Below are 26,402 nucleotides of genomic sequence, written 5' to 3' on the forward strand. Positions count from 1 at the left end.
AGATGCTCTAAGAGAACTACGAGGAGGAGAACAACACAACGAAGAAGCCAGGGAATAAAACTCTCCATCCCAGTCATTGCACAACTACTATGCCAGGAAATAAAACTCTCCATCCTAGTCATTGCACAACTACTATCAAGAATTGGGTAAACATAAATGTTCTTTTTTTTGCTACAAGATTGGCATAAGGAATCTTCTAACTGTCTCTCGTAATTCATCCGTATACACTTGAAGCCTTGCCCAGTCAAATGGTTTTGCTTACTACCTTAACTAAAACAGGTGAATCACGCTAAAAACACTTCCAAAAGCCAAAATTATTCAAGCAAGTCGTAGCTAGAGGTGTTAATTGGGCTGTCCAGGTCTATTTGGGCTGTCCAAATGGACACACCAGTCCAAATGGACATTATTATTTTTAAGCCCAAATTGTATCAAACCAAATTGTCCAAACCAAATTGGCCCTTTCCAAATGGGCTTTCCGTATGGCCCAATTAAAAAATCAGTGTTAAAATAAAAAAAAATCATTTTTTACATAATTCCATTATGTTTTGTAAAATTCAAAAGCATATCTACGATTTTTGCGAGAAAACATGATTTTATGGTTTTGGCGAGAAATCTCGATTTTACGGTTTTGGCGAAAAATCTCGATTTTACGGTTTTGACGGAAAAACTCGATTTATGGTTTTGGCAGGAAAATTCGATTTACGGTTTTGGCGGAAAATCTCGATTTTACAGTTTTGGCGGGAAAACTCGATTTTACGGTTTTGGCGGGAAAACTCGATTTATGGTTTTGGCAGAAAAATTCGATTTTACGGTTTTGGCGGGAAATCTCGATTTTACAGTTTTGGCGGAAAAACTTGATTTTACGGTTTTGGCCAGAAAACTCGAAAACACAATTTTAGGATTTTGGCGAGAAATCTTTATTTTACAGTTTTGGCTGGAAATCTCAGTTTACGGTTCTGCCGGGAAAACTTGATTTACGATTTTGGAAAAAAACTCGATTTTTTCCTCAAAATAAAAATCTTATGATTTTTATCTTTTGGCCGCCCATGTCCATTTGGATTAAGCCGATTGGATTTGGGTCTAATTGGTTAAATCCAATTGGACATCTTTATTTGTTGGTCTAATTTGGTTTAGTTCAAATGGGTTTGGACATGGGTGAACCATGGACCTGATGTCCAATTTGACATCTCTAGTCGTAGCTCAAAGTACTGATGTATTTTCAATGGTAGTACGTATTTTGTTTGTCAAAACTGAAAAGGCTTAGGCTTTAATAAATTTCAAAAAAAACTACATATTACAAGTAGCCCATCAGCCCAAGACCCTAATGTTTGTTCCCAATTCTTAAATCAAACATATAAACTTAAACGTATGCGAAAACACTCTGAGACCAAATAATTAAATTGGAAGCGAAGGTGGGCCTCGCTTCTCCTTAAGTTGGAGACTCGAGATCTTGCTACAAAGACCCGTTAGATAAGAAGATAGTGACACCACGATCTATATCTACATTACATATCCATCATGTCCTTTTCGACGTGAATCATCACGATCTGGAACTGGAATATGATCGCGACAAAGCTGTTTCTGTATAGAAAAAAGATAATAATTCAGAAACACGAGATCAGTGCAGTGAGCTGGCTAAAAGCGAGCAAAAACAAAAGGGAAATGTCTTTTGTTAGATATATTTATTCTGGATCTAACCATAACTCAGAAAAAATCACGTGAATTCTCTTTTTTTTTTTAATTAAGAAAACATCAAAACGTATAGTCAATTTAGAAATACGTATCGACAACCCAAACATAATTTTCATAGCATCCGACCACGCGCATCTCCACTCTTTCCAGTTACTTCCCCAACACTAATGCCTTTGCGACAAACTGAAAACCTAAAAAGCTAATTTTGATTCCTTGTCGCGCCACGCACACTTCTATTCTTTAATCAAAGATAAATTAATTTACACACATAAACCAGACACTGACTCACACTAATCAACTACTATCACACGCTGTCCACACATAACTACAAAGTGGTCAAATAAAAACACACACAACTACTGTCACACGCTGTCCACACATAACTACAAAGTACATTAGATTACTAAAGTACCCTTCTTCTTACAGTAATCAGTTCTACTACACCACGGTGTCTCGTCGGCGCTAAGCTCCTGGCGGATAACTCGATTTCAAGATTCACTTATTCAGGAAAAACTAAACAGTAATACCAAATTAAGATTAAACACGGTTTTAAAAATCTAAAAGAGTACATTGACAGATCAAGCATGATTAAAAATCCATTAAAAAGAAAAAATTAAAAACAAACTGAGATCGGGAGACGATTCTATTTCAAGAAATAGGTTTCCGGCAGAGAATCATATGCATCGGAGAGAAAATTTCAGTTTCGCCTCCTCTGGACAAGAAATCAGCGGTCTTAAACAACATCTCGTGAACATCAACGGTTCCTTTAGGCGCAACTCCGACAGCAGACAAAACCTGGACCACAATGTGGTTCCTCCAGTAAGCTAGCCGACCCATCTTAAGCCTAGTCCACCACGGCTCAGCCGGCGGAGCCGCCAGATCCTTCTCCTTGACAACTTCGAATCCAACCTTCTTCGCCGCCTCGGCTATGTCGGAATAAGCCCTAAGCCCAGGAAGCGCGTCTCCTCTCTCGATCCCTTGGATGACCTCCACGTGTTCCTCATTCTCCGCGTCGAACTTATCCGTCGTGACCCACTCGTACGACACGTATAGAGATCCGGGCTTCAACACCCTGTAGATCTCCGCGTAGACTTCTTCGAGCTTCGGCGCGTGACAAGTCGCTTCGATCGAGTACGCGCCGTCGAAGGTGTTATCATCGAACGGCATCTGGAGGAAGTTGCCGCACACGACCTCGCAGAGCGCGTCGAGTCCCGCTTTCCTGTTGTGGTCACGCGCTCTCTTCACCTGGTACTCGTTGATCGTGATCCCCACGACGTTGGCTCGCGAGTGAGATGCAATCGCGCGCATCGGACCACCGACGCCGCATCCGACGTCGAGGATCTTCTGACCCTGTTTAACTTGGATCAGATCTACGGCCATCTCTTCGTGGAGGCGCGTGGCGTCGCGGTGGGATTTGCCACGGATGGAAGGGGAGAAGTGGAAGGACTGTCCCCATCCCCACTCGTAGATGTCGGTGACGAGGTTGTAGAACGTGTCCACGAAGTCTGGGACTTTCTCGGCGGTTTCGATCTCTTTGGGACGGCGGAAGAAAGACCAGTACTGTTTGTAGTTGTCTTGAACTTTCTCGGCGGAGATGGTGCCGCCGGATAGATCCAAGGCTCGTTTGCCTTTGCGCTCGGCTGGTCCAAGCACACATAGGAACCAGTAGATACCGCCGACTACGAGAGCACCGGTGAAGAAGAGTGCTACGTTGTCCATTATTTTTTCTTAGAGAGAGAGAGAGAGAGAGAGGGAGAGGGAGAGGGAGAGGCGGTCTCTTTATTACTGGTTGAGAGAAGTCAGAAGTCAAGTAAGTAATAAATAGATGAGAACATATTTTTTGTGAATGGACTCCCTTAATTTTGCATTTAAAATAATTAATGAAAAGAGTCCTGATTTGGCCTTTTGACTTTAAAAATCTAAAGATTTTTTTCCTTTTTATTTTGAAGAAGGATATCCACATTATATGGCCAGGCAAAATATCTAGAAGAAAAAAAACGCTTAGTCAAAAGAAATCTATTGCGAACTGTCCACTCCAAGCAGTTTTCGTTATTAATCTACAGAAACAAAAAAATAATTCCATGTAATTAATGAAACAGACATCTTGTTAAAATGAAATAAAATAAGTAAAATGAAAGGTCCCCATCCTGAGGTGCCAAATTTGAACAATGGCCGTCTTTGAAAGAATCACAGGTGGTGGAAGCAGAAAGAGTACACTACAGTTTACTCTCATACATCACAATAACTGAAAAAAAAAATAAGATTGTCTCACTCTTATTACCGGAACACCTATGCATTTACCACACTGATAAACTTGGTTACTTGTAAACAAATAAAACGTAGCTACTGGTCCAAGAAAATTCATCAAAGTGATGTCAATGAAAGACTCTTAACCTCTGGAGAAACTCTGAAATGTACTGTTTAGAAAACTTGTTCAATCGAATAATCACTCATCAGAATTGGGAAATTAAAATGGTGAATAAGAAAGTAAAACTCATTAAAATCAATTTATTTTGACAAAAGAACAAAAAACGAAAAAGCAAAGAAATGATGGACATGGGAGAGAACTCAGAAGTACCGACCAGAGAAGGAAAAATCACGTGGAAGCTTCTTTTTTTAATGAAAAGGCTTTTCGAATTGTTTACAAAAGTCGATTCATTGATCTGCTCTTATTTTCTTTTTGTTGTTGTCGTTTCTTTCTTGGCTTCTAATCAGACCACATTACTTCAAAAGATGCTCTTTCTCCTCTTCTATAACCTTTTAGATCTCTCTCAAGTCTGTGCAGTGTGGCCTGTCTCACTTTTGTATCTTTTTTATCTCTCTTGCAGTTTAAATTGAAAGTTGGCACTAGTGAAATTGTTACTTTAGTACTGTTAGCATTAGTATTTTATTTCTTACCAAAATTCAAAAGTTCAGATACATTGTCTAGGCAAATTTGACCAATGGGAATGGGAAGTAACACAAACTTGCACAAGATGAACAAATACTTCATGTTGTGTTATCCTGGACACTTTGATGCTCGCATGCTAATGGGTAGTTGGAAATATGAAAAAAATATCAAGTGTTTGTGTTTTAGAAGTATATTAACAAGTAAAAGGCGATCATGGATCTAATCTGCTGATTTTGAGCTTCTAAAAGTGGAATGGGATTAATTACTCTGTTTATACTATCAGTGTGCTTATGTTTATTGCTCGACCTTTTGATGGAAATAAATAATCTCTCTTGTTAAAACAAAAACATTTTTTTTAACGCTTTATAATTATGATATTACAAACTATGAAAAATATTACAAATGATTCTATAGCCGATAATTCTACATACCTTATGAAGATTCACGTATGACTACATTACCTCATCCACCCTATGGGATCCACGTTTGAAAAATTTATTGTTGTAGAATTTTATAGTCATTTCTATATCTTTAATATTGTTTGAAAAATCAATTCCCTACTTGTCACAATTTTCACAAAAGCTAATTACGTGAATACAAAATATCTATCCAATTGTCATAAATAAATAAATAAATAAAGTTATCTACTTTCAACAACATGTAAATTTTTTCAATTTAATTTCCTTTTTAGAGAACCATATAAATAATGAAAAGGAAATATTATATAGAGTTTGCATATATAAAATGTTGTGTATTTTATATTTTCTTTAAACAACATAAATAAAAAAAAATAAAAGGAAAACTAGCATAAAAACCTTCACAATGACACTAGCTAATAGGCATATTCAATTTTCAAATTAGTTTTTGTATCATAAAAGAAAACTTTCAGTTTAGTTTATTTGTGACATGTTTACCAGTAAAGAAGATGGCATGTCATTTTTTTAAAAAAGTATTTAATTAATAAACACAACCAATGATAAATAAACATAAATAAAAATTGTAAATATACAGAAAAAATCAAAAATCGAATTCAATAAAATTAAATTTCTTAAATTTTAATTCTTTTAAATGCAATTTTTGTATCAAAAATAATATTTTCAAAAAATCATATAAACTCTGAAAGATTCACACCAAATATATATAATTTCAAACATTATCACCATTAACAAGAACATCTTTCGTCAAATCATCACTAACAGTGACTTTTTTGGTCATATTTCTAATGTGAATAGTGTCTAAAACCATTAATATCCATATGTCAGAAGTCAGAACCAGCTTTCGAATATATATATATATCATTTCAAGCATATCAAATTAAATTATTCCAAGCCTTTTTACAAAAAAAAAATAAATTATTTAAAACCTAAAAGAAAAAATTAGACTTTTGAATTATTTATTTTAGATAAAATTTTAGCGCTTGACATGATTTATTTTTAGATAAAAAAAAATTATTTTCCATAATAATTTTTTCCAAAAATAAAATTTGAAGATAATATTTTGATTTTTGAAAGAAATTAGACTTTTGAATTTTTCTAATTTTTAATTATATTTAATTTTGGCTTGATGATACATAAAAAGTTCAAAAAGGTTACTCTTAAATGTCATTAATAATATGACCAAAAATGTTACTCTGAAATTATATTTTCGTAGAATATTTTAGAGTTTTATATTATTCTCTCTTAACAATATATATTTTTAAAATAATTTAAAATTTTAATTTTTTTAAAAATATTTTTATTTGCATTAAATTCGATTTTTGATTTTTTTTTAATTTTTCTGTAATTTCAAAAGTTGTATTTATGTTTCTTGTTTTTATTTATTGTTAATTGTTTTCCTAATTAAATAAAAAGAAGTTAAAAACTGACATGAAACAGGTCATAGTTTTGACTTGATGAGTAAGTAAACCAAATTGATTTTTTTTTTATGATACAAAAACCAACCGAAGATTTAATATGTTAGTTAAATAAGTCCAAGGTTTAAACTGTTATTATGTGTTATTTTGAAGGTTTTTACGCGATTTCCCAAGAAAAAAATATCTATATATTTTGAAAATATTGGTGTATATTTAAATAACTTCCAAAACATTTTAAAATAAGATAATTTAATATTTGTTTTTAATAATATTTAATACTATTTTACTTAATCTAATATCATATTTCACAAATCACATGCTAAATAAAGAAAAAATACAAAATTATTTAATACTATTTTACTTAATCTGCATTGATATAAACTAAAAAAATAAGTTTCATACGTGTCATTCCAACGTTAATTCTAACAAAAATCACTTAAACCAATATCTTTAAGGTATTGAAAATATGTCCAACTGTTGTTACTAGTTAAAAATTCTTACTTTTTACTAATTTTTTTTAATTTTAATTTCGTTTTTAGAGAACAATATAAATAATACAAAGTTATATTTATAAAATATATAGATTTTGTATATATAAAAGATTTTTATTTGTTCTTTACTTTATATTTTCAATAAACAACAGAAATAAAAAACAAATATCTATAATTTTCGAAATACATAGGTTTATATATATAGATACATAATTTTCAAAAGAAAAATTAAAATAATTTATATATTTTAAAAATAATATTTTGTTATGTTTATATTTTGATCAAATGATCAAAAAGAAGATAATTATAAACAACATAACTGAACATCAAATATCAAATCTCTCAATTCAAATACCAAATTAAATAAAATACAAATTATCTTTTTACTTAATTTTGTAGATATAAATTATAAATGTGTTCACATTCTAAACAAATTACTAACCAATTAATATGAATTAGTTATTACATAAATTTTCATTATTCTATATAAATTTTCAAAATATTATGGATCATGTTTATTAATGCAACTCCAAGAGAGAAGGTATATATCGTTGAGAAGAATGGCGATCTGAAGGTATCTTTTTTTTTGAATTCACCAAGTTTATGAGAACCTGAGAGTCTGAAAAGATCAAAAGAGCGTTAATCCCACACTAAAAGGTAGAGATCATAGCGTTTCTTAGCGCCAAAGTTTCTTGCAATAAGAGGCAATAATAAAGTCATTACTAATTTTCAATAGTAGTTAGTATTTTGTTTGTCAAAAAGGCTAGGGCTTTAATAAATTACAAAACAAACTAAAATATTACAAGTGGCCCATCAGCCCAAGACATAAATGTTTGTTCCCAATACTTCAACCAACATATAAACTTAAAACGTATTGGAAAACACTTTGAGACCAAATATTTATATTGGAAGCGAAGGTGGGCCTCGCTTCTCCTTAAGTTGGAGAATCGAGATCTTGCCACAAAGACCCGTTAGATAATAAGACAGTGACACCACGATCTATATCTACATTATATATCCCTCATGTCCTTTTCAAAGTGAATCATCATGATCTGGAACTGGAATGGAATACGATCGCGACAAAGCTATTTCTGTATTTTAAAATATCAATCAGACACACGAGATCAGTGCAGTGTGTTGGCCATAATCGAGAAAAAACAAAAAGGAAATTGTCTTTGGTTAGATATATTTTCCTGGATCTAACCATAACTCAGAAAGAATCACAGGAATTCTCTTTTTATTTGAAAAAAAAACAAAACATATAGACAATTTGATACCTATGGACAACTCAAAATATTATTTTCATAGCATCCGACCAGGCGCATCTCCACTCTTCCCAGTTACTTCCCAGTGTTCCAATACTCTAATGCCTTTGCGACAAACTGAAAACCTAAAAAGCTAATTTTGATTCCTTGTCGTGCCACGCACACTTCTATTCTTTTAGTCAAGATAAACTAATTTACACACAAAAATCAGACACTGACTCACACTAATCAACTACTATCACACGCTGTCCACACATAACTACAAAGTACATTAGTTTACTAAAGTGCCCTTCCTTCTTACAGTAATCAGTTCTTCTACTACACTACTTACTTATAATCCACGGTGTCTGTCGGCGGTAAGCTTCCGGCGGATAATTCGATTCCAAGATTCACTTATTCAGGAAAAACTTAACAGTAATACCAAATTAAGAAAGACGGTTTTAAATCTAAAAAGAGTACATAGGACTGACCAAGCATGATTAAAAAGCCACTAAAAAAACAAAAATTAAAAACAAACTGAGATCGACAGATTCTCCTATTAAGAAATAGGTTTCCGGCAGAGAATCATATGCATCGGAGAGAAAATTTCAGTTTCGCCTCCTCTGGACAAGAAATCAGCGGTCTTAAACAACATCTCGTGAACATCAACGGTTCCTTTAGGCGCAACTCCGACAGCAGACAAAACCTGGACCACAATGTGGTTCCTCCAGTAAGCTAGCCGACCCATCTTAAGCCTAGTCCACCACGGCTCAGCCGGCGGAGCCGCCAGATCCTTCTCCTTGACAACTTCGAACCCAACCTTCTTCGCCGCCTCGGCTATGTCGGAATAAGCCCTAAGCCCAGGAAGCGCGTCTCCTCTCTCGATCCCTTGGATGACCTCCACGTGTTCCTCATCCTCCGCGTTGAACTTATCGGTCGTGACCCACTCGTACGACACGTAGAGAGATCCGGGCTTCAACACTCTGTAGATCTCCGCGTAGACTTCTTCGAGCTTTGGCGCGTGACACGTGGCTTCGATCGAGTACGCGCCGTCGAAAGTGTTGTCATCGAACGGCATCTGGAGGAAGTTGCCGCACACGACCTCGCAGAGCGCGTCGAGTCCCGCTTTCCTGTTGTGGTCACGCGCTCTCTTAACCTGATACTCGTTGATTGTAATTCCGACAACGTTGGCTCGCGAGTGAGATGCAATCGCGCGCATCGGACCTCCGACGCCGCATCCGACGTCGAGGATCTTTTGGCCAGGTTTAACTTGGATCAGATCTACGGCCATCTCTTCGTGGAGGCGCGTGGCGTCACGGTGGGATTTGCCACGGATGGAAGGGGAGAAGTGGAAGGACTGTCCCCATCCCCACTCGTAGATGTCGGTGACGAGGTTGTAGAACGTGTCCACGAAGTCTGGGACTTTCTCGGCGGTTTCGATCTCTTTGGGACGGCGGAAGAAAGACCAGTACTGTTTGTAGTTGTCTTGAACTTTCTCGGCGGAGATGGAGCCGCCGGATAGATCCAACGCTCGTTTGCCTTTACGCTCAGCTGGTCCGAGTACGCAGAGGAACCAGTAGATACCGCCGGCTACGAGAGCTCCGGTGAAGAAAAGTGCTACACTGTCCATTATTTTTTTTAAGGGAGAGAGAGAGAGAGGCAGAGACGGTCTCGTTATTACTGGTAGACAGAGGTCAGAAGTCAAGTAAGTACTAAATAGATGAGAACATATTTTTTTGTGAATGGCTCCCTTTATTTTGCATTTAAAAATAATTAAAGAGAAGAGGCCTGATTTGGCTTTTTTACTTGAAAAATCTAAAGATTTTTTTCCTTTTTTTCGAACAAGTATATCCACATTCTATGGCCAAGAAAATATTTAGTAGAAATAAAACGCATAGTCAAAAGAAATTTATTGCGAACTCTCCAAGCAGTTTTCGTTATTAATCTGAAGAAACAAAAAATCATTCCATGTAATTAATGAGACAGACAACTTGCTAAGGAAAATGAAATAAAATAAAATGAAAGGTCCCCAGCGTGAGGTGTGTAACGCCAAATTTGAACAATGGCCGTCTTTGAAAGAATCACTTGTGGTGGAAGAAGAAAGAGTACACTAAGTTTACTCTCCTCAACCTATCACAATAGTTGAAAAAATAAGATTGTCCCACTCTCGTTACCTAACACCTTTACCCACACTGATAAACTTGTTACTTCAATCCAACTTGTAAACAAATAAAACGTAGTCATTAGTCCAAGAAATTCGTCAAAGTGATGTCAAAGACACTTTGACGTCTTGAAGAAACTATAAAATGTACTGTTTTGGAAAACTTGTTCAAAGAATGATCACTCATCAGAATTGGGAAATTAAATTAGTAACAACAAAGTTAAACTGATCTAAGATCTAGTATTTCTTTTTGACAAAACAACCAAAAAAAAGCAAGGATGTGATGGACATGGGAGAGGAGTACCGACCAGAGAAGGAGAAATCACGTGGAAGCTTCTTTTTTTATGAAAAGGCTTTTGGAATTGTTTACAAAAGTCGATTCATTGATCTGCTCTTGTTTCTTTTTGTTGTTGTCGTTTCTTTCTTGGCTTCTAATCAGACCACATTACTTCAAAAGATGCTCTTTCTCCTCTTCTATAACCTTTAGGCTTTAGATCTCTCTCTCTCTCAAGTCTGTGCACTGTCTCCTTTTTGTACTATCTTTCCCACTCAAATAACTTTCCTTTTCTCTTGCGGTTTAAATTGAAAGTTGGCACTAGTGAAATTGTTACTTTAAAACTATTAGCATTAGTAATCTAGTCTTTACCTTCTTTTTGTAACACCATTCTAATCTTTTACCAAAATCCAAAAGTTCTGATACATTTTTGTTACTAGAAGAAAACTTTGTGTAGGCCAATTCGACCAATGGAAAGTAAAACAAACAATCAACAAATATTTCATGTTGTTATCCCGCACACTTTGATGCCCACATGCCACATCCGTCTGCTTTACACTCTACACTATCAGTGCGCTTAGGTTAATTGCTCGTCTTTTGGATAATGAAAATGTATTCATAAAAATTGCCTTTTGGGCTAAATAGAATAAGATTCTTGCATGTAGTTACAAAGGCTCAATCACTCAAATTGTGATAAGCTTTTGATCCTCAGTCACTAGCTTTCTGCTTATATGCAATGCACTGTTTAGTCAATGAACTCTACATACCGTAAACTAGTGATAGGATAAGACAGCTGAAATGCTAATATGGCCAAAAAGCATTTGGACTAAAGACTGGACTTTAATTTGAGATCATGGATCTGAACACGTTTTTACATAATGAAACATGTTACAATTAGCTTTTTATGTTTTTGATAAAGAGTTTAATCTCTGGATTTTAGGTTCCAAAATATAGTTGAGCTATAGTTCCGACTATGCCTGTAGATAAACCGACTACGAAGGTGCTCAGTTTTTACATGGTATATTTGGAGTTGTTAGTCGTTTATATACTAAACGAAATGGATTTGTAACTATTAATGTAGATGAATTATACTTATTCTAACTAGCTAGTTTTGATTTATACATGTCGCAGATGATTTGGTTTACTGTTTACATATGCGTTATATCTGGTTTTATACATCTATCTTATTAAAACAGAAACATTATGTTGGACCTAACATTTATTTTGTAAGTTTTTTAATTAAATACACGTTTATACTTTATAGTTAAACTTACATTAAATTACTAATATTTCTTTCTTTATACTACTATATATGTTTCCAAACAATATACTTATTTCTTTATACTATTATCAATGTTTTCAAACAATATATTTTATATACTACTATCAATGTTTTCAAACAATACAATAATTAATCTTAGTTATTTTATATCCATCATTTTCTCTTTAAAATTTTGTAGAAACGTCATAATTTCATAAATTACAAAATAATGAACTTTAAAGTTGGATTATAAGATTACAAATTGTGAAACTATTACAATTTCAATCAAATTAGATTACATATCGGTCATCCATCAGTTCAATCGGTTAGTCTCGGGTTTTAGTGACTTTTTAATATGAATATTTTAAAAAACTAAATTGAATTGTTAGATCTCGGGATTAACCGGTATAATCACAATCGGGTTGAATTTAAAAACACTGATTTAAATGCAAAAATATTTTAAATACACACTCTTTAAAAGTTAACAAAATATTTGTTAAGTTATTAGTGAAATTTTTCATCGTAAAATATTCCGCGGTTCCAAAGCGCGGGTCAAAATCTAGTTTTATAACTTATAACCGAGTCCATGGATGATAAAAGTAGGTTCATATTTGTTAATTATATAAATGTATTCTTACATGTTGCAATTCAGCTTAAATTTCCCATAACTGAATTTATACGTAGTCAATAGATACGTTACGTTTTATATAATTAAGTTCATATATGTTGTTGCTTGCTTTCTACACTATCTATCTGAACTCAAACCCTGTTTGAAACAAAACTCTTCAAGTGTTCCGATTTGTTTAGCACAAACAGCATATTTTTACCATTTATTTTCCTATTTAGTTTATCATATTCCTAAGAAAATTATAGGGAGAGACATAAATCTACATACAATTTATAAACCAGGAAAAAAGCACTTATGGAACCATTCATACTATAACAAATCACGGTCCATTCGACTCAACACTCTTTAGAATTACAAAAAGGAAAGCCTCTACTTTGGTTCAGAGACACTCTTTCACTTACATTCACACTTTATTTAGTTAACGGTGACTTTACCGACCATACCAGCACCCTGATGGGGCGCACAATAGAAGCTGTAAGTCCCAGGCTCGATCAAAGCAACCTCGTACGTCTCTCCCGCAGCGTTGAGTAGATCTTGCTCGTCCATGGAGATCTTGCTCGCGTCAACACCACTCGGGATCTCGTCCTCATCGAACACAACATTGTGTGGGAATCCAGCGTTGTTCTTGAACACAATCTTCTCTCCTTTCGCTATTGTGAACTCGTTGGGGACGAAAGCTAACGCTCCATCTCCTGATCCCAAGAGAACATCTATCGCCATGGCGTTTCCAGCCAAAGCGATTGAAGCTGCAGCAGCTACGGCCGCGACTCCGAAGTCCTTTAGAGATGACTTCACGGTGAGCTTCCGTGATGTTTTGGGGATTCTGACGATGGCGGAGGGTTTGGAGATTGTGGATTTGAGACCGGTGAACGATGGGATTGCGACGGTGGCTGAGGTTACTGAGGCCATGATGAAGAATATTAGAGGCTTAGATTTACTTTTTTTTTTGATATCTTTGTGTCGATTGAGAAATTGTGAGGTGTATTAGTTTTATGTGGTTAGAGGGAGAGAATGAGATAACGCAATGCATGGCTCTAAAAAGCAAACTCCATACTATCTGTTGAGACGTGTTGTGATTGGTTTGTTTTAGATGCCGTCTGTCATGACCTGGCAGTGTGAGGTGGAGAAATGAGATAAGCTTATTCGATGACGTGGCATTTTTCTTAAGATTCATCATTTATGTGATGGATTCCAACTTTCTCATGAAATGTGGTCTCAGTACTTTTTTTTTTGACAAATTAACTTTCACAGATCACAGAAGAACCCTGAGGCAATTAAGTAGAAGGTAAAAGTAAAGAGAAAGAGTGAAAATATTACTACAGCATCAACAACACTATTTAGTAGAGATAATAAGATTCAGATGAATGCTGCGCAATGTTGATTGTAACTTGTAAGTAGCTAGACGATGTTGAAAGGGACTTCATGGTTTCTCCATTCGCCATTCTCCAAATACCTCTCATAGAACTTTACTTCATTAGTGGGTTTCACGGTCAATGCTGTTGTACTCGTTGTTTTGTAGCGTCCTTCTTTTATCGGAATCCAATTACTGTTTAATTCTGTTACTTCAAAGTCCACAAAAACTGCTGTCAGCTTGTTTCCTTCGATAGCTTCAGTTGGATCATACATAAACCTCTCAGCCATCTCCCTTAGCAATGGTACTTGTTTGTTTTGTAAGCTCAAGAACTTGGAGCTTGATGTGTTGCTGCTGATGTCTTGCATATTTGCATTGTTTTAACCATTCATTCATAAGCATTTACATCATGTAGATTAGGATTTAGACATGTTTAGGTTGCATTATGCATACATATGTCTCTATCAGGTATTGGAGCACCTCATGAGGTTATTGGAGACATTTGGATGCATTTGGAGCTCAAAAGAAGAATAAGAGTTGATCTTTGGACAAAGCCGACCGGAGCGACCACCTCGGAGCGACTAGGTGACATCGCTCCAGCCGGAGCGACCTCAAGGCTCAATCTCAGAGCGACGCCATGAAGTCGCTCGCCTTTTTATCGCTTCGGACATCCGTGAATCAGCCTGGAGCGACCTGCAGAGGTCGCTGTGAGACCTCGCTCCAGCCGGAGCGACCTTGACGACCAAAGCTGGAGCGACCACTCCAAGTCGCTCGGCTTTACACAGCTCGAAGACGAAGAAAATACCTCCGGAGCGATGCCTCGCAGCGACCACCCGAGGTCGCTCCCGAAGCCAGAGCGACCTCTCGGAGCGACTGGCCGAGGTCGCTCCGCGTTATCAGTGCACGATTTTTATTATTTTCAAGGACCTTTTTTGCAATTTATTGTGCACGTTTTTGCACTGAAAAACCTAATGTTTAAGTACTCTTTGTAGCCACCATTGGCAGATTATCTTTGATCTATTGAAGAACACAAAACTCTCTCAAGAAAAGTTGTCTTTTGGATTTGATTGTTCTTGTGTTCTTGTGATTTTCTTTCTACATCTCTATATGATTCATCTGAAATCCATCATGGGTTTAAGAGGAATCATGGAGATTAGTGAGTAATCACCTTTTGAATTCATGGGTTAGGGAGATTAAGGGTGATTAGGCTAGTTCTAGGATGTTTTAGTGTAGATCATTCTTGTTCCTTGCTAGTAGAGTATTCATAATGCATCATTTGAGTAGGCCACTCAAAGGGTGATCTCTAGGCATTTCCCACCCAAAAGGTGTTTGATGAAATGCCTGAGTCAACTCTCCTAGGCTTTTAGTGTACTTTGCCAAAGAGATTTGTTGTTAAAGATGCTAAGATAGCTAATAGACTTGTTAGTAATGATTGCTTGCATGTTATTCAACCAAAGACATTTGATGTTTGAGACATGTTAGCAAATGAGCATTCATCTAGACATAGAGCTTGCTTAGAATTGTGTTTAGGCTTAAGGTTAATAGTTTGATTGATTCATTTGTCATCCTTAGTTCGAAACTTGATCACCCAAGGTCTGAAATCCCTATACCCATGAGTTCTCATTTCCAATAGTTTAAAAGTATCATTTCTGTTACTTGCATTCTAGTTTTAGTTTAAAAACCATCCAACTCTCTGATTGCACTTAGATTAGGCAAATACTTGCATTCTCTCTGCATTTAAATCCCTCAGATTTGGTTCGACAACTTACTTCCACTATACTATCATTTGACTTAGGAGCCTCAAAACTCCTAACATCAAATTGGCGCCGTTGCCAAATTCTGAGTTTGATTTGAACATTGAGATTTAGTCATTTGCTTGAGACTAAGTCATTTTTATTTTTGTAAGTTACTGATTCTCTTCTTCACCTCTTTGTGATTTTTCAGGTGTATGAACTTGAGGAGCAAGGGTACATCAAACCTTGTTCCAAGAGCCGCAGACATCAGAGCTTTAGAGAGAGAGTGTGCTAGAAAAAGAAGAGAAGAAGAGCAACAAGCTCAACTGCAGCCACTGGAAGCTGCAATGGAAGAACAACAAAATCCTCAGCACCCCAATGGACCTCAACAGCGACCAGCTCGCCCCATTGGCAGTTATGACCGCCCCAACATCCATGGTCCTAGACTTGGAATTCGAGCACTAGCTGTGGCTGCTAACAACTTTGAGATCAAGTCAGGACTGCTAAACTGCATAGAGAACAACAAGTATCATGGTCTGGCTGTGGAGGACCCATTTGATCACTTGGATAAGTTTGACAGCTACTGTGGTATGTCAAAGACTAATGGTGTGTCAGAGGATGTCTTAAAGCTCAAGCTATTCCCTTTCTCTTTGGGGGATAAGGCACGTCAATGGGAGAAGTCTCTACCAAGTGACTCCATCACCACTTGGAGAAGATTGTGAAAGCCAAGGGTAAAGGAAAGGTTGGAGAAGAGAAGAAAACAACAAAAGATGGTAAATCTACTGCTCCAGCAACTGAGAGCTCTCTGTCCCCCCTCCCTATGAACCAAAGCTTCCATTCCCTGGTAGATTCAAGAAGCAGCTGCTACAGAAGTACAAGGCTTTGTTTGAGAAGCAGATGAGTGAAGCTCAGGTTACAATGCCCATCATTGATGCTTTCATGCTGATTCCTCAGTACAGCAAACTCCTGAAAGATGTTGTAGCTGCTAAGAAGAAGGAGATGGAGGGCATGATGGTTCTGAGTCATGAGTGCAATGCCATCATTCAGAGGCTAGATGCTCCAGAGAAGCTAGAGGATCCAGGATGCTTCACACTCCCTTGTGCTCTTGGACCTATGGTATTTGAGAAATGTCTCTGCGATTTGGGAGCTAGTGTCAGCTTGATGCCTTTGTCTGTGGCAAAGAAGCTTGGCTTCACTCAATACAAGAAGTGTAGGCTCTCTCTGGTGATGGCTGATCGTTCAGTGAAGTACCCTATGGGCATTCTAGAGAACCTCCCTGTGAAGATTGGAAGGTATGAGATACCTACAGATTTTGTGGTGCTTGAAATGGGTGAGGAGGCTCAAGACCCATTGATTCTTGGAAGGCCATTCTTAGCTACAGCAGGAGCTATTGTGAATGTGAAGGAAGGGAAGATTGACCTCCATTTTGGCAAGGAGAACATCCTCCACTTTGACATCAAGGAGAAGATGAGGAACCCCACTGTATTTGGACAAGCCTTCACCATTGAAGAGATGAATCTTTCTCCTGCTGATGATCTCTATGATGAGCTACCACCTGAGGAAGATGGGGTGTCAACTCCACTTTCTGCCTCTAGTCCAGCCTGATCCAAGGGAGGCAAAGTCAAGCTAGAGACTTAAAACAAGCTCACTTGGGAGGAAGTCCCATGAGTATCCTTGTAATTATTGCATTAGTATTTGCATTATCATTTTATTGCATACAACAATGGGAAAGTGAAGTTGTGTGAAGGTATTGAGCAGAAAGTCGGACACCAGAGCGAGGTCTCCGCAGCGACATACTGAAGTCGCTCCAGCTGGGAGCGACGTCGCTACAGCGAGATGCCGAGGTCGCTCGCGTCACACGCGAGTTTAAACACAGAAACCACAGTCAGAGCGAGGTCTTGCAGCGACGTCACGAGGTCGCTCCATCTGGGAGCGACCTGCCGCAGCGACCCCCATACCTCGCTCCACGGAAGGTAACACACAATCCCACTTTTCTTTGTATTTCACATTTACATTGGGTACCTCACTCACACAGAGACTGTTTGATTTAAGTGTGGGGGAGGTACCTAGTATTTGATCATGTTTGTTTCCATGATTTTGAGTCTCATGCATTGCATATACATTCTTATTTGCATTAGAAAAATCCAAAAAAATAAAAAAATTTTGAAAAACACAAAAAGAATCATTTAGTTGCATCATTTGCATTTTTAGGATTGAGTCTAGAAGCATATAGGTTGCATTCATGCATTAGGGGGATTTCAACCTTGTAAAGAGCTCATGCTAAGTACTGAATTTGTTGACCTTTGTAATCATGACAAGTAGCTTGAGCACCCTTTGGAAAGCTTGTAAACTTCGCGCCTTGAATGCTCCTCTTGAAACTCATTTGACTGTTGATACTCTCTCTTTGAAGTAAGCTCCTGTTTTAATGTCTCTTGCATATGGTCCCTTGTGTGCTAAGTCATGGATATACACACTTGAGTTGTCCTATCCTTTTTACCAATCTTCTTGACAAACTCAAGTGGTACTCCACTCCCAAAACCCATACCTCCTTTTTAAACCATCATTATTTGTTGAGTGAGGCCTCTTTGGATAGCTTTACATGTGCATAATGTTGAGAGTATTGGGAACGACAATGCTTAGTCTCCATTCTTGCTAGATTAGTCACTCTATTGTCTAGCTATAGGAAGGGGGTGAGTGTTGTGATTGTGATTTGGGCATATGAAAGGTTTCACTCTTTGTGCTTAAATGATTAGTCTTTATGGGATAAGTTGAGAAGTATCTAGCTCTTATTGTGTAAAGTCTTGGCCCCCCAACACTATCATCTAAATCGTACACATAAAGTCGAGCCAATGGCGACGGCGAGCGACACTAGGGTTTTGGGGACGGCGAATCAAGATGCAATGATGAATGAATCTGGAGGGCAGGGGAGGCCTCCGGGTGATCCCCCCGACTCATGGGTAGGGAAGTTGGTAGGGAGTAATGGTGGTGGGATGCGCAGGCCAGAGGATGTTTTGGATGAGAAGTTTGTGGCAGAAAGGGTTACCCTTGAGTTCCCTGATGGGGTGGATGGGGAACCAGTGATAACCATAGGATCGGATGTGCTGGAGGCGATGAACGATTTATGGAAGCAGTGTATGATTGTCAAAGTCCTTGGACGGAACGTACCGCTTATGGCGTTACACCGGAGACTAAAAGAATTATGGAAACCTAAAGGGGCGATGGTTGTTATGGATCTACCCCGTCAGTACTTCATGATTCGCTTTGGAGAAGAGGAAGATTACATAAACGCTTTAACAGGAGGACCGTGGAGAGCGTTTGGAAGCTATCTTATGGTTCAGGCTTGGAACCCGGAGTTTGATCCAGTCAAGGATGACATAACTACAACGCCAGTTTGGGTGCGTATCTCTGATTTACCGGTTAACTTCTATCACAAGGCAATCCTTTTTGGTATTGCGAGAGGAGTGGGGAAGCCTATCAAGGTGGATGCAACCACGTCGAATTTGGAGAGAGCAAGGTTTGCACGGGTTTGTGTGGAGGTTAACCTTAAGAAACCATTGAAGGGTTCAATTATGGTTAATGGTGCAAGATTCTATGTTTCATATGAGGGACTATCTAATGTATGCTCGGGATGTGGTCTTTATGGTCATATGATTCATACATGTCCGTCGTCGGTTCGAGCAAGAGAGGAGATGAGTGCTCCTCGAGCTCAGCGCACTGGGACTGAGATGCCTCCTGGTCACGCAGAAGATGGATACACGCAGGTGAAGCGATCGGGTCGGAAGGCGTCGGGGTCGACGGATGTGGCAGCTGCTGCTAGGGGCCAAAAAGGAAATGCGAATCTTGGTAGGCGTGATTCACGGTTGGAGAAGAATATGGAAAATATCACTGTTTCCAACAGTTTTGATCGGTTAAGGGAAGATTTGGAGTTTGAAGATCCACGTGAAGATACGCGTAAAGATACGTCGCGTGGTGAGGGGAACAAAGAGAACCAAGATGTGAATGTGAAACGTGTTCCGCAAACAGGGCCTATGGTGTTTGAGGCAGGCCCGTTAAGGCCCATTGCGGGAAGCAAAAACAATGACAAGGGGAGGAAGAATGGGCCGATGAAAACCATTAATCGATTTAAGGCCCAAGCGAAAGTGAAACCGGTTAGAGGGCTGATTTTTGGCCCACAACATCAGGACTCAGAACTTTCGTTGACTGGGAAGAGAATGAGGGTTGAACCGGGAAACGTGGGTCGCTCAGGAGGGCGATTTGTGAATGAGAACCAAGGATCAGGAAAGGAGGGTCAACATGAGCAGGCGGAGGGCATGGAGACATCTCTGGTTCCGATGGCGGTTGTCGAGCATACAGAGGGCACTGAGAAATCAGGGAACTCTGAGATGGAGATGGAGGTGAGGGAGAACCTCGACTAGCAGGTTTCCCCGGTTATTTCATCCGGATTAGTTAATTATTTAATGGATTGCATTTTTTGGAATTGCCGGGGGGCAAACAAACCAAAGTTTCGAAGATCGATAAGGTATATCTTGAAGAAGTTCAAAACAGATATTTTAGCAATTTTTGAGACGCATGCTGGAGGTGAGAAAGCGAGGAGTATTTGTCAGAACCTTGGGTTTGAGAATTCTTTCAGAGTTGATGCTGAAGGGCAGAGTGGGGGATTATGGTTGTTATGGAGATCAGGGATTGGCGAGGTTAAAGTTGTGCTCTCGTCGAACCAGTTTATTTATGCTACGGTGTTGAATGGAGAGGAAACTCTTAACCTCATTGTGGTGTATGCGGCGCCATCAGTAAGCAGGAGAAGTTCACTGTGGGGCCAGCTAAAAGATGTTATTGGAGGTATCGAAGGACCTTTAGTGATCGGAGGAGACTTCAATACAATAGTTCGTTTGGATGAGAGAACATGAGGTAATGGGCAACTCTCAGATGACTCCTTAGTCTTTGGGGAGTGGATAAATGATTTATCTCTTATTGATATGGGCTTTACTGGAAATCAATTTACGTGGAAACGAGGGAAAGAAGGGAGTTCCTTTGTAGCTAAGCGTCTGGATAGGGTGCTGTGTTGTGCTCAGACCCGCTTGAAGTGGCAAGGTGCGTTAGTCTCCCATTTACCGTTCCTTGCTTCAGACCATGCACCATTGCTTCTCCGACTTGAACCTCCGGTGAGAATGGATGCGAGTAGACGACCTTTCCGGTTCGAGGCTGCCTGGTTACAACACCCGAGTTTTAAAGATTTGTTGGAGAACTCGTGGAACAGGAACATTAACACGAAGGCTGCTCTGCAGAATCTTCAACTTGTTCTGCGTAAATGGAACAAGGAGGTATTTGGAGAAATCCAAGTTCGGAAGGAGAAAGTAATGAAAGAGATCAAAGAAGTGCAGGAGGAAATTGATAGGAATCAGACGGACGAGCTCTTGAACAGGGAGGAGTCGTTATTAAAGGAGTTTGATGTTATTCTTGAACAGGAGGAAATGGTGTGGTTTCAGAAATCTAGAGAGAAATGGGTGACTCTTGGGGATAGGAACACTAAGTTCTTTCACATGTCCACGGTGATTCGACGGCGAAGGAATCGTATTGAATCTCTGCAGAATAATGAGAATAAGTGGGTTGCTGATACAGTGGAGTTAGAGAGCATGGCGGTACAGTATTTTACTCGCCTCTACTCATTGGAAGATGTTGATCTTGTTGTTGAGAAGCTTCCGCAGGAAGGTTTCCCTAGTCTTTCGCGAGATGATAAGGTGGAACTAAGTAGGCCGTTCTCAGGGATGGATATAGAACAAGCAGTGCGGAGTATGGGGAGCTTTAAAGCTCCGGGACCGGATGGTTATCAACCTATTTTTTATCAAAAGAGCTGGGAGGTAGTGGGGGAATCAGTGATAAGGTTTGCTTTGGATTTCTTTGAGTCGGGGCAGTTACCGCAGGAGACTAATGATGCGTTGCTAGTTCTCATTCCCAAGGTAGCAAGTCCAGAAAGGATCACTCAGTTTCGACCAATTAGCCTTTGTAATGTTCTCTTTAAGACAATTACAAAAGCTATGGTTAGAAAACTGAAACAAGTGATGGTGAAGCTAATTGGACCGGCTCAGTCGAGTTTTATTCCAGGACGGCTGAGCAATGATAATATAGTGATTGTGCAAGAGGCGATTCACTCAATGCGGCAGAAGCAAGGGAAAAAAGGATGGATGATTTTAAAATTGGATCTTGAAAAGGCTTATGATCGGATTAGATGGGACTATCTGGAGGATACTTTGCAAGCCGTGGGTCTGTCAGACAGATGGGTAAGATGGATCATGGAGTGTGTTACAGGACCATCTATGTGCTTGCTCTGGAATGGCGAGAAAACGGAGCCGTTTAGACCAGCGAGAGGCCTAAGACAAGGGGATCCCTTATCCCCATATTTGTTTGTGTTGTGTATGGAGCGTCTATGTCATCTTATTGAGGATGCGGTTGGGGCAAAGATATGGAAACCGGTTCAGCTCTCCTGTGGAGGTCCTAAACTTTCTCATATTTGCTTTGCCGACGACTTGATATTGTTTGCGGAGGCATCTGTAGCGCAGATCAGGGTGATTCGGGGAGTCCTTGAGAGGTTCTGTAATGCCTCAGGCCAAAAGGTGAGCTTAGAGAAGTCCAAGATCTTCTTTTCTAAGAATGTGGCGGTGGAGTTGAGTAATCGCATCACCTATGAGAGTGGTATTCAATCCACATATGATCTTGGGAAGTATTTGGGAATGCCGATTCTCCATAAGCGGATCAATAAAGAAACGTTTAGTGAAGTTATTGGCAGAGTCTCATCGCGGTTAGCAGGGTGGAAAGGGAAGATGTTGAGTCGAGCTGGTAGGATTACTTTAACCAAAGCTGTGTTGTCTTCTACTCCAGTCCACACTATGAGTAGTATTCAGCTACCCGTTGCTACTCTTAATGCTTTGGATAAGTTATCAAGGGATTTTATATGGGGAAGTACGAGTGAACAACGAAAGCAACATCTGGTTGCATGGGATCGAGTATGTAAACCAAAACAGGGGGGTGGTCTGGGCATTAGGCATGCTAAGGAGATGAATATGGCGTTACTAGCAAAGTTGGGTTGGAGATTGTTGAATGATACCACTAGTCTTTGGGCTCGGGTGCTGCGGAGTAAGTATAACATTGGTGACGTCCAAAATTTAGCTTGGCTCGCATCTACTGGTTCATGGTCTTCGACTATGAGGAGTGTGGGGATTGGAATCTTAGAGGTGATCGTTAAAGGGTATGCTTGGGTTGTGGGGGATGGAGCAACTATTCGTTTTTGGACTGATAAATGGTTGGGTAATGAAGCTTTGATAGACTCTGTGCGTGGATTTTTACCAGACGAGCTTGTGAATATGAGGGCAAAGGAGTTGTGGCAGGCGGATGGGGGATGGAAGCTTGAGGTTATTGGGCAGTACATGGATGAGGATAAGAGATTGGAGCTTCGATCAGTTGTCCTAGACACCGTTACAGGGGCTAAAGACAGGTTGGCTTGGGGAGAAACTCGAGATGGAAGTTTCTCAGTTGCGTCAGCTTATGCACTGGTAACACGAGAGAATGTCCTTACACAGGATATGGAGCAGTTTTATAATTGTATATGGAGGTTGAAGGTACCGGAAAGGATACGCGTCTTCTTGTGGTTGGTCTCTCAGCAAGTCATCATGACAAATGAGGAAAGATTTCGAAGGCATATTGGGGTTTCTAATGTTTGTCAAGTGTGCAGAGGGGGTGTGGAGTCAATAATACATGTTCTCAGGGACTGTCCAGCTATGCAAGGTATATGGAACCGGATTATACCACCGGTTAAGAGGCAAAAGTTCTTTCAGCAGTCTCTGCTTGAATGGACCTATGATAATCTCTCGAGCTCGGAGGTTCGAACGGAGACGGGTCCTTGGGTTGTTCTTTTCGCAGTAGCAGTGTGGTGGGCTTGGAAGTGGCGGTGTGGGAACGTCTTTGGGGAGAAGCGGCTGTGGAGGGACCGAGTGAAGTTTGTTAAAGAACAGGCTAAAGATATTAGTACATGGAGTAAAAAGAAAGAATTGGTGAAGGCAGTGAGAGTAGAGAGGTGGATTAAATGGGAAAAGCCACCATTACAATGGTTTAAGGTGAATACGGACGGGGCTTCGCGTGGAAATCCGGGGCTTGCTACGGCTGGTGGTGTGTTGAGAGATGAGAATGGTAGTTGGATCTGTGGTTTTAGCCTAAATATAGGGCTTTGTTCTGCACCTTTGGCTGAGCTGTGGGGTGTCTACTATGGCCTGTTGATTGCTTGGCAGAAAAGAGTTCGGTGTGTGGAAATAGAAGTGGATTCGGCTGTGGTGGTGGGTTTCTTTCAGACAGGGATCGCGGAGACGCATCCTTTGTCCTTCCTAGTACGACTGTGCTATGGCTTTATTTCTAGGGACTGGATAGTCCGTTTTAAACACGTCTTCAGAGAAGCAAATGGTCTTGCGGATGGCTTGGCTACTTATGCTTTTTCTCTAGCATTAGGATTTCATTTTTTTGATGTTGTTCCAGTAGAAGTTAATCTTTTGTTGATTGAGGATGTTTCAGGCCCGCCTAAGTCGAGGCATGTGGTCGAGTAGTACGTTTATGTTGAAATAAATTAAACTTGGGAGTTTTTACTCCCTTGTATTCACCAAAAAAAAAAAAGTCTTGGCCCCCAAATTAAAAAAAAAAAAAATTTAAAAAAAAAAAAAAAAGAAAAGAAAAAAAAAAGAATAAAAAGGGGGCTAGCAAAGTTGTTAGGAGCTGAGATTTGTTTTAAAATTGTGAAAAATCCCTTATTGATTTCAAAAAAGAAAGAGTCTGATGTGAAGAATGTTCTTGGGATCTTTTGGTGAGAGATGTGAGTTGGGTTTGACATTGAGGAATGATTGAATATCTTGTGTGTTTGGGAAAGGGTAGAACAATGGAGATTGAGCATTGTATGCATGAGTTGATCCCTTTCTTAGATATATTATGTGTATTGTCAAAGCTACTTTGTTTTGAGAGTAAACCACCATAAAAGATCATTTTGAACCTCTGACTTCACTTGCATTAAAGCCTTTGTCTTACCAAAACCAAATGACTTGGACCAGTTGACCATTTGTGAGATGTCTATTGAGTTTGCTTCATAAATGTTAGAGAGATGTGGATTTGTGGTTTGTAGATACATGGTTAATGAGTGTAGAGATCAAAGGAGCTGAGATAGGCCTAGAGAAGTTAGAGATGGATAAAATCTTTGCTCTTGCTATTTGGTATGATTATGCAAGGTTGTTAGGTTGAGAACTAAGAAGAGTTTCTTTTGGTTGTGAGCCCCCATTTTCAAACCTTTTCTCCTTGGTTCTTGAAAGTTTACTTGTGGACAAGTAAAGGACTAGTGTGGGGGAGTTGATGTCTTGCATATTTGCATTGTTTTAACCATTCATTCATAAGCATTTACATCATGTAGATTAGGATTTAGACATGTTTAGGTTGCATTATGCATACATATGTCTCTATCAGGTATTGGAGCACCTCATGAGGTTATTGGAGACATTTGGATGCATTTGGAGCTCAAAAGAAGAATAAGAGTTGATCTTTGGACAAAGCCGACCGGAGCGACCACCTCGGAGCGACTAGGTGACATCGCTCCAGCCGGAGCGACCTCAAGGCTCAATCTCAGAGCGACGCCATGAAGTCGCTCGCCTTTTTATCGCTTCGGACATCCGTGAATCAGCCTGGAGCGACCTGCAGAGGTCGCTGTGAGACCTCGCTCCAGCCGGAGCGACCTTGACGACCAAAGCTGGAGCGACCACTCCAAGTCGCTCGGCTTTACACAGCTCGAAGACGAAGAAAATACCTCCGGAGCGATGCCTCGCAGCGACCACCCGAGGTCGCTCCGAAGCCAGAGCGACCTCTCGGAGCGACTGGCCGAGGTCGCTCCGCGTTATCAGTGCACGATTTTTATTATTTTCAAGGACCTTTTTGCAATTTATTGTGCACGTTTTTGCACTGAAAAACCTAATGTTTAAGTACTCTTTGTAGCCACCATTGGCAGATTATCTTTGATCTATTGAAGAACACAAAACTCTCTCAAGAAAAGTTGTCTTTTGGATTTGATTGTTCTTGTGTTCTTGTGATTTTCTTTCTACATCTCTATATGATTCATCTGAAATCCATCATGGGTTTAAGAGGAATCATGGAGATTAGTGAGTAATCACCTTTTGAATTCATGGGTTAGGGAGATTAAGGGTGATTAGGCTAGTTCTAGGATGTTTTAGTGTAGATCATTCTTGTTCCTTGCTAGTAGAGTATTCATAATGCATCATTTGAGTAGGCCACTCAAAGGGTGATCTCTAGGCATTTCCCACCCAAAAGGTGTTTGATGAAATGCCTGAGTCAACTCTCCTAGGCTTTTAGTGTACTTTGCCAAAGAGATTTGTTGTTAAAGATGCTAAGATAGCTAATAGACTTGTTAGTAATGATTGCTTGCATGTTATTCAACCAAAGACATTTGATGTTTGAGACATGTTAGCAAATGAGCATTCATCTAGACATAGAGCTTGCTTAGAATTGTGTTTAGGCTTAAGGTTAATAGTTTGATTGATTCATTTGTCATCCTTAGTTCGAAACTTGATCACCCAAGGTCTGAAATCCCTATACCCATGAGTTCTCATTTCCAATAGTTTAAAAGTATCATTTCTGTTACTTGCATTCTAGTTTTAGTTTAAAAACCATCCAACTCTCTGATTGCACTTAGATTAGGCAAATACTTGCATTCTCTCTGCATTTAAATCCCTCAGATTTGGTTCGACAACTTACTTCCACTATACTATCATTTGACTTAGGAGCCTCAAAACTC

At 39.2% G+C, this 26,402-nt stretch overlaps 4 protein-coding genes across 4 annotated transcripts; 1 reads left to right on the forward strand and 3 right to left on the reverse strand.

Annotated features, from left to right (window-relative positions):
* Positions 1-2,206: 2,206 nt before the first annotated feature.
* On the reverse strand, positions 2,207-3,497 carry LOC108811804 (24-methylenesterol C-methyltransferase 2). The gene has a single exon (XM_018583898.2). It carries the CDS (start codon positions 3,409-3,411, stop codon positions 2,341-2,343), a length of 1,071 nt encoding a protein of 356 aa, XP_018439400.1. The 5' UTR covers positions 3,412-3,497; the 3' UTR covers positions 2,207-2,340.
* Positions 3,498-8,615: 5,118 nt separating this feature from the next.
* LOC108812221 (24-methylenesterol C-methyltransferase 2) lies at positions 8,616-9,904 on the reverse strand. Its single transcript, XM_018584417.2, has one exon. It carries the CDS (start codon positions 9,797-9,799, stop codon positions 8,729-8,731), a length of 1,071 nt encoding a protein of 356 aa, XP_018439919.1. The 5' UTR covers positions 9,800-9,904; the 3' UTR covers positions 8,616-8,728.
* Positions 9,905-12,741: 2,837 nt separating this feature from the next.
* LOC130511822 (plastocyanin) lies at positions 12,742-13,509 on the reverse strand. The gene has a single exon (XM_057009531.1). It carries the CDS (start codon positions 13,400-13,402, stop codon positions 12,908-12,910), a length of 495 nt encoding a protein of 164 aa, XP_056865511.1. The 5' UTR covers positions 13,403-13,509; the 3' UTR covers positions 12,742-12,907.
* Positions 13,510-18,426: 4,917 nt separating this feature from the next.
* Positions 18,427-19,992, forward strand: LOC130496865 (uncharacterized). The gene has a single exon (XM_056989455.1). The coding sequence runs from the start codon at positions 18,427-18,429 to the stop codon at positions 19,990-19,992; it is 1,566 nt and encodes a 521-aa protein (XP_056845435.1).
* Positions 19,993-26,402: the final 6,410 nt, after the last annotated feature.

This window comes from Raphanus sativus, chromosome 1 (assembly GCF_000801105.2).
Source record: "Raphanus sativus cultivar WK10039 chromosome 1, ASM80110v3, whole genome shotgun sequence".
In the NCBI taxonomy this organism is placed as follows: Eukaryota; Viridiplantae; Streptophyta; class Magnoliopsida; order Brassicales; family Brassicaceae; genus Raphanus; species Raphanus sativus.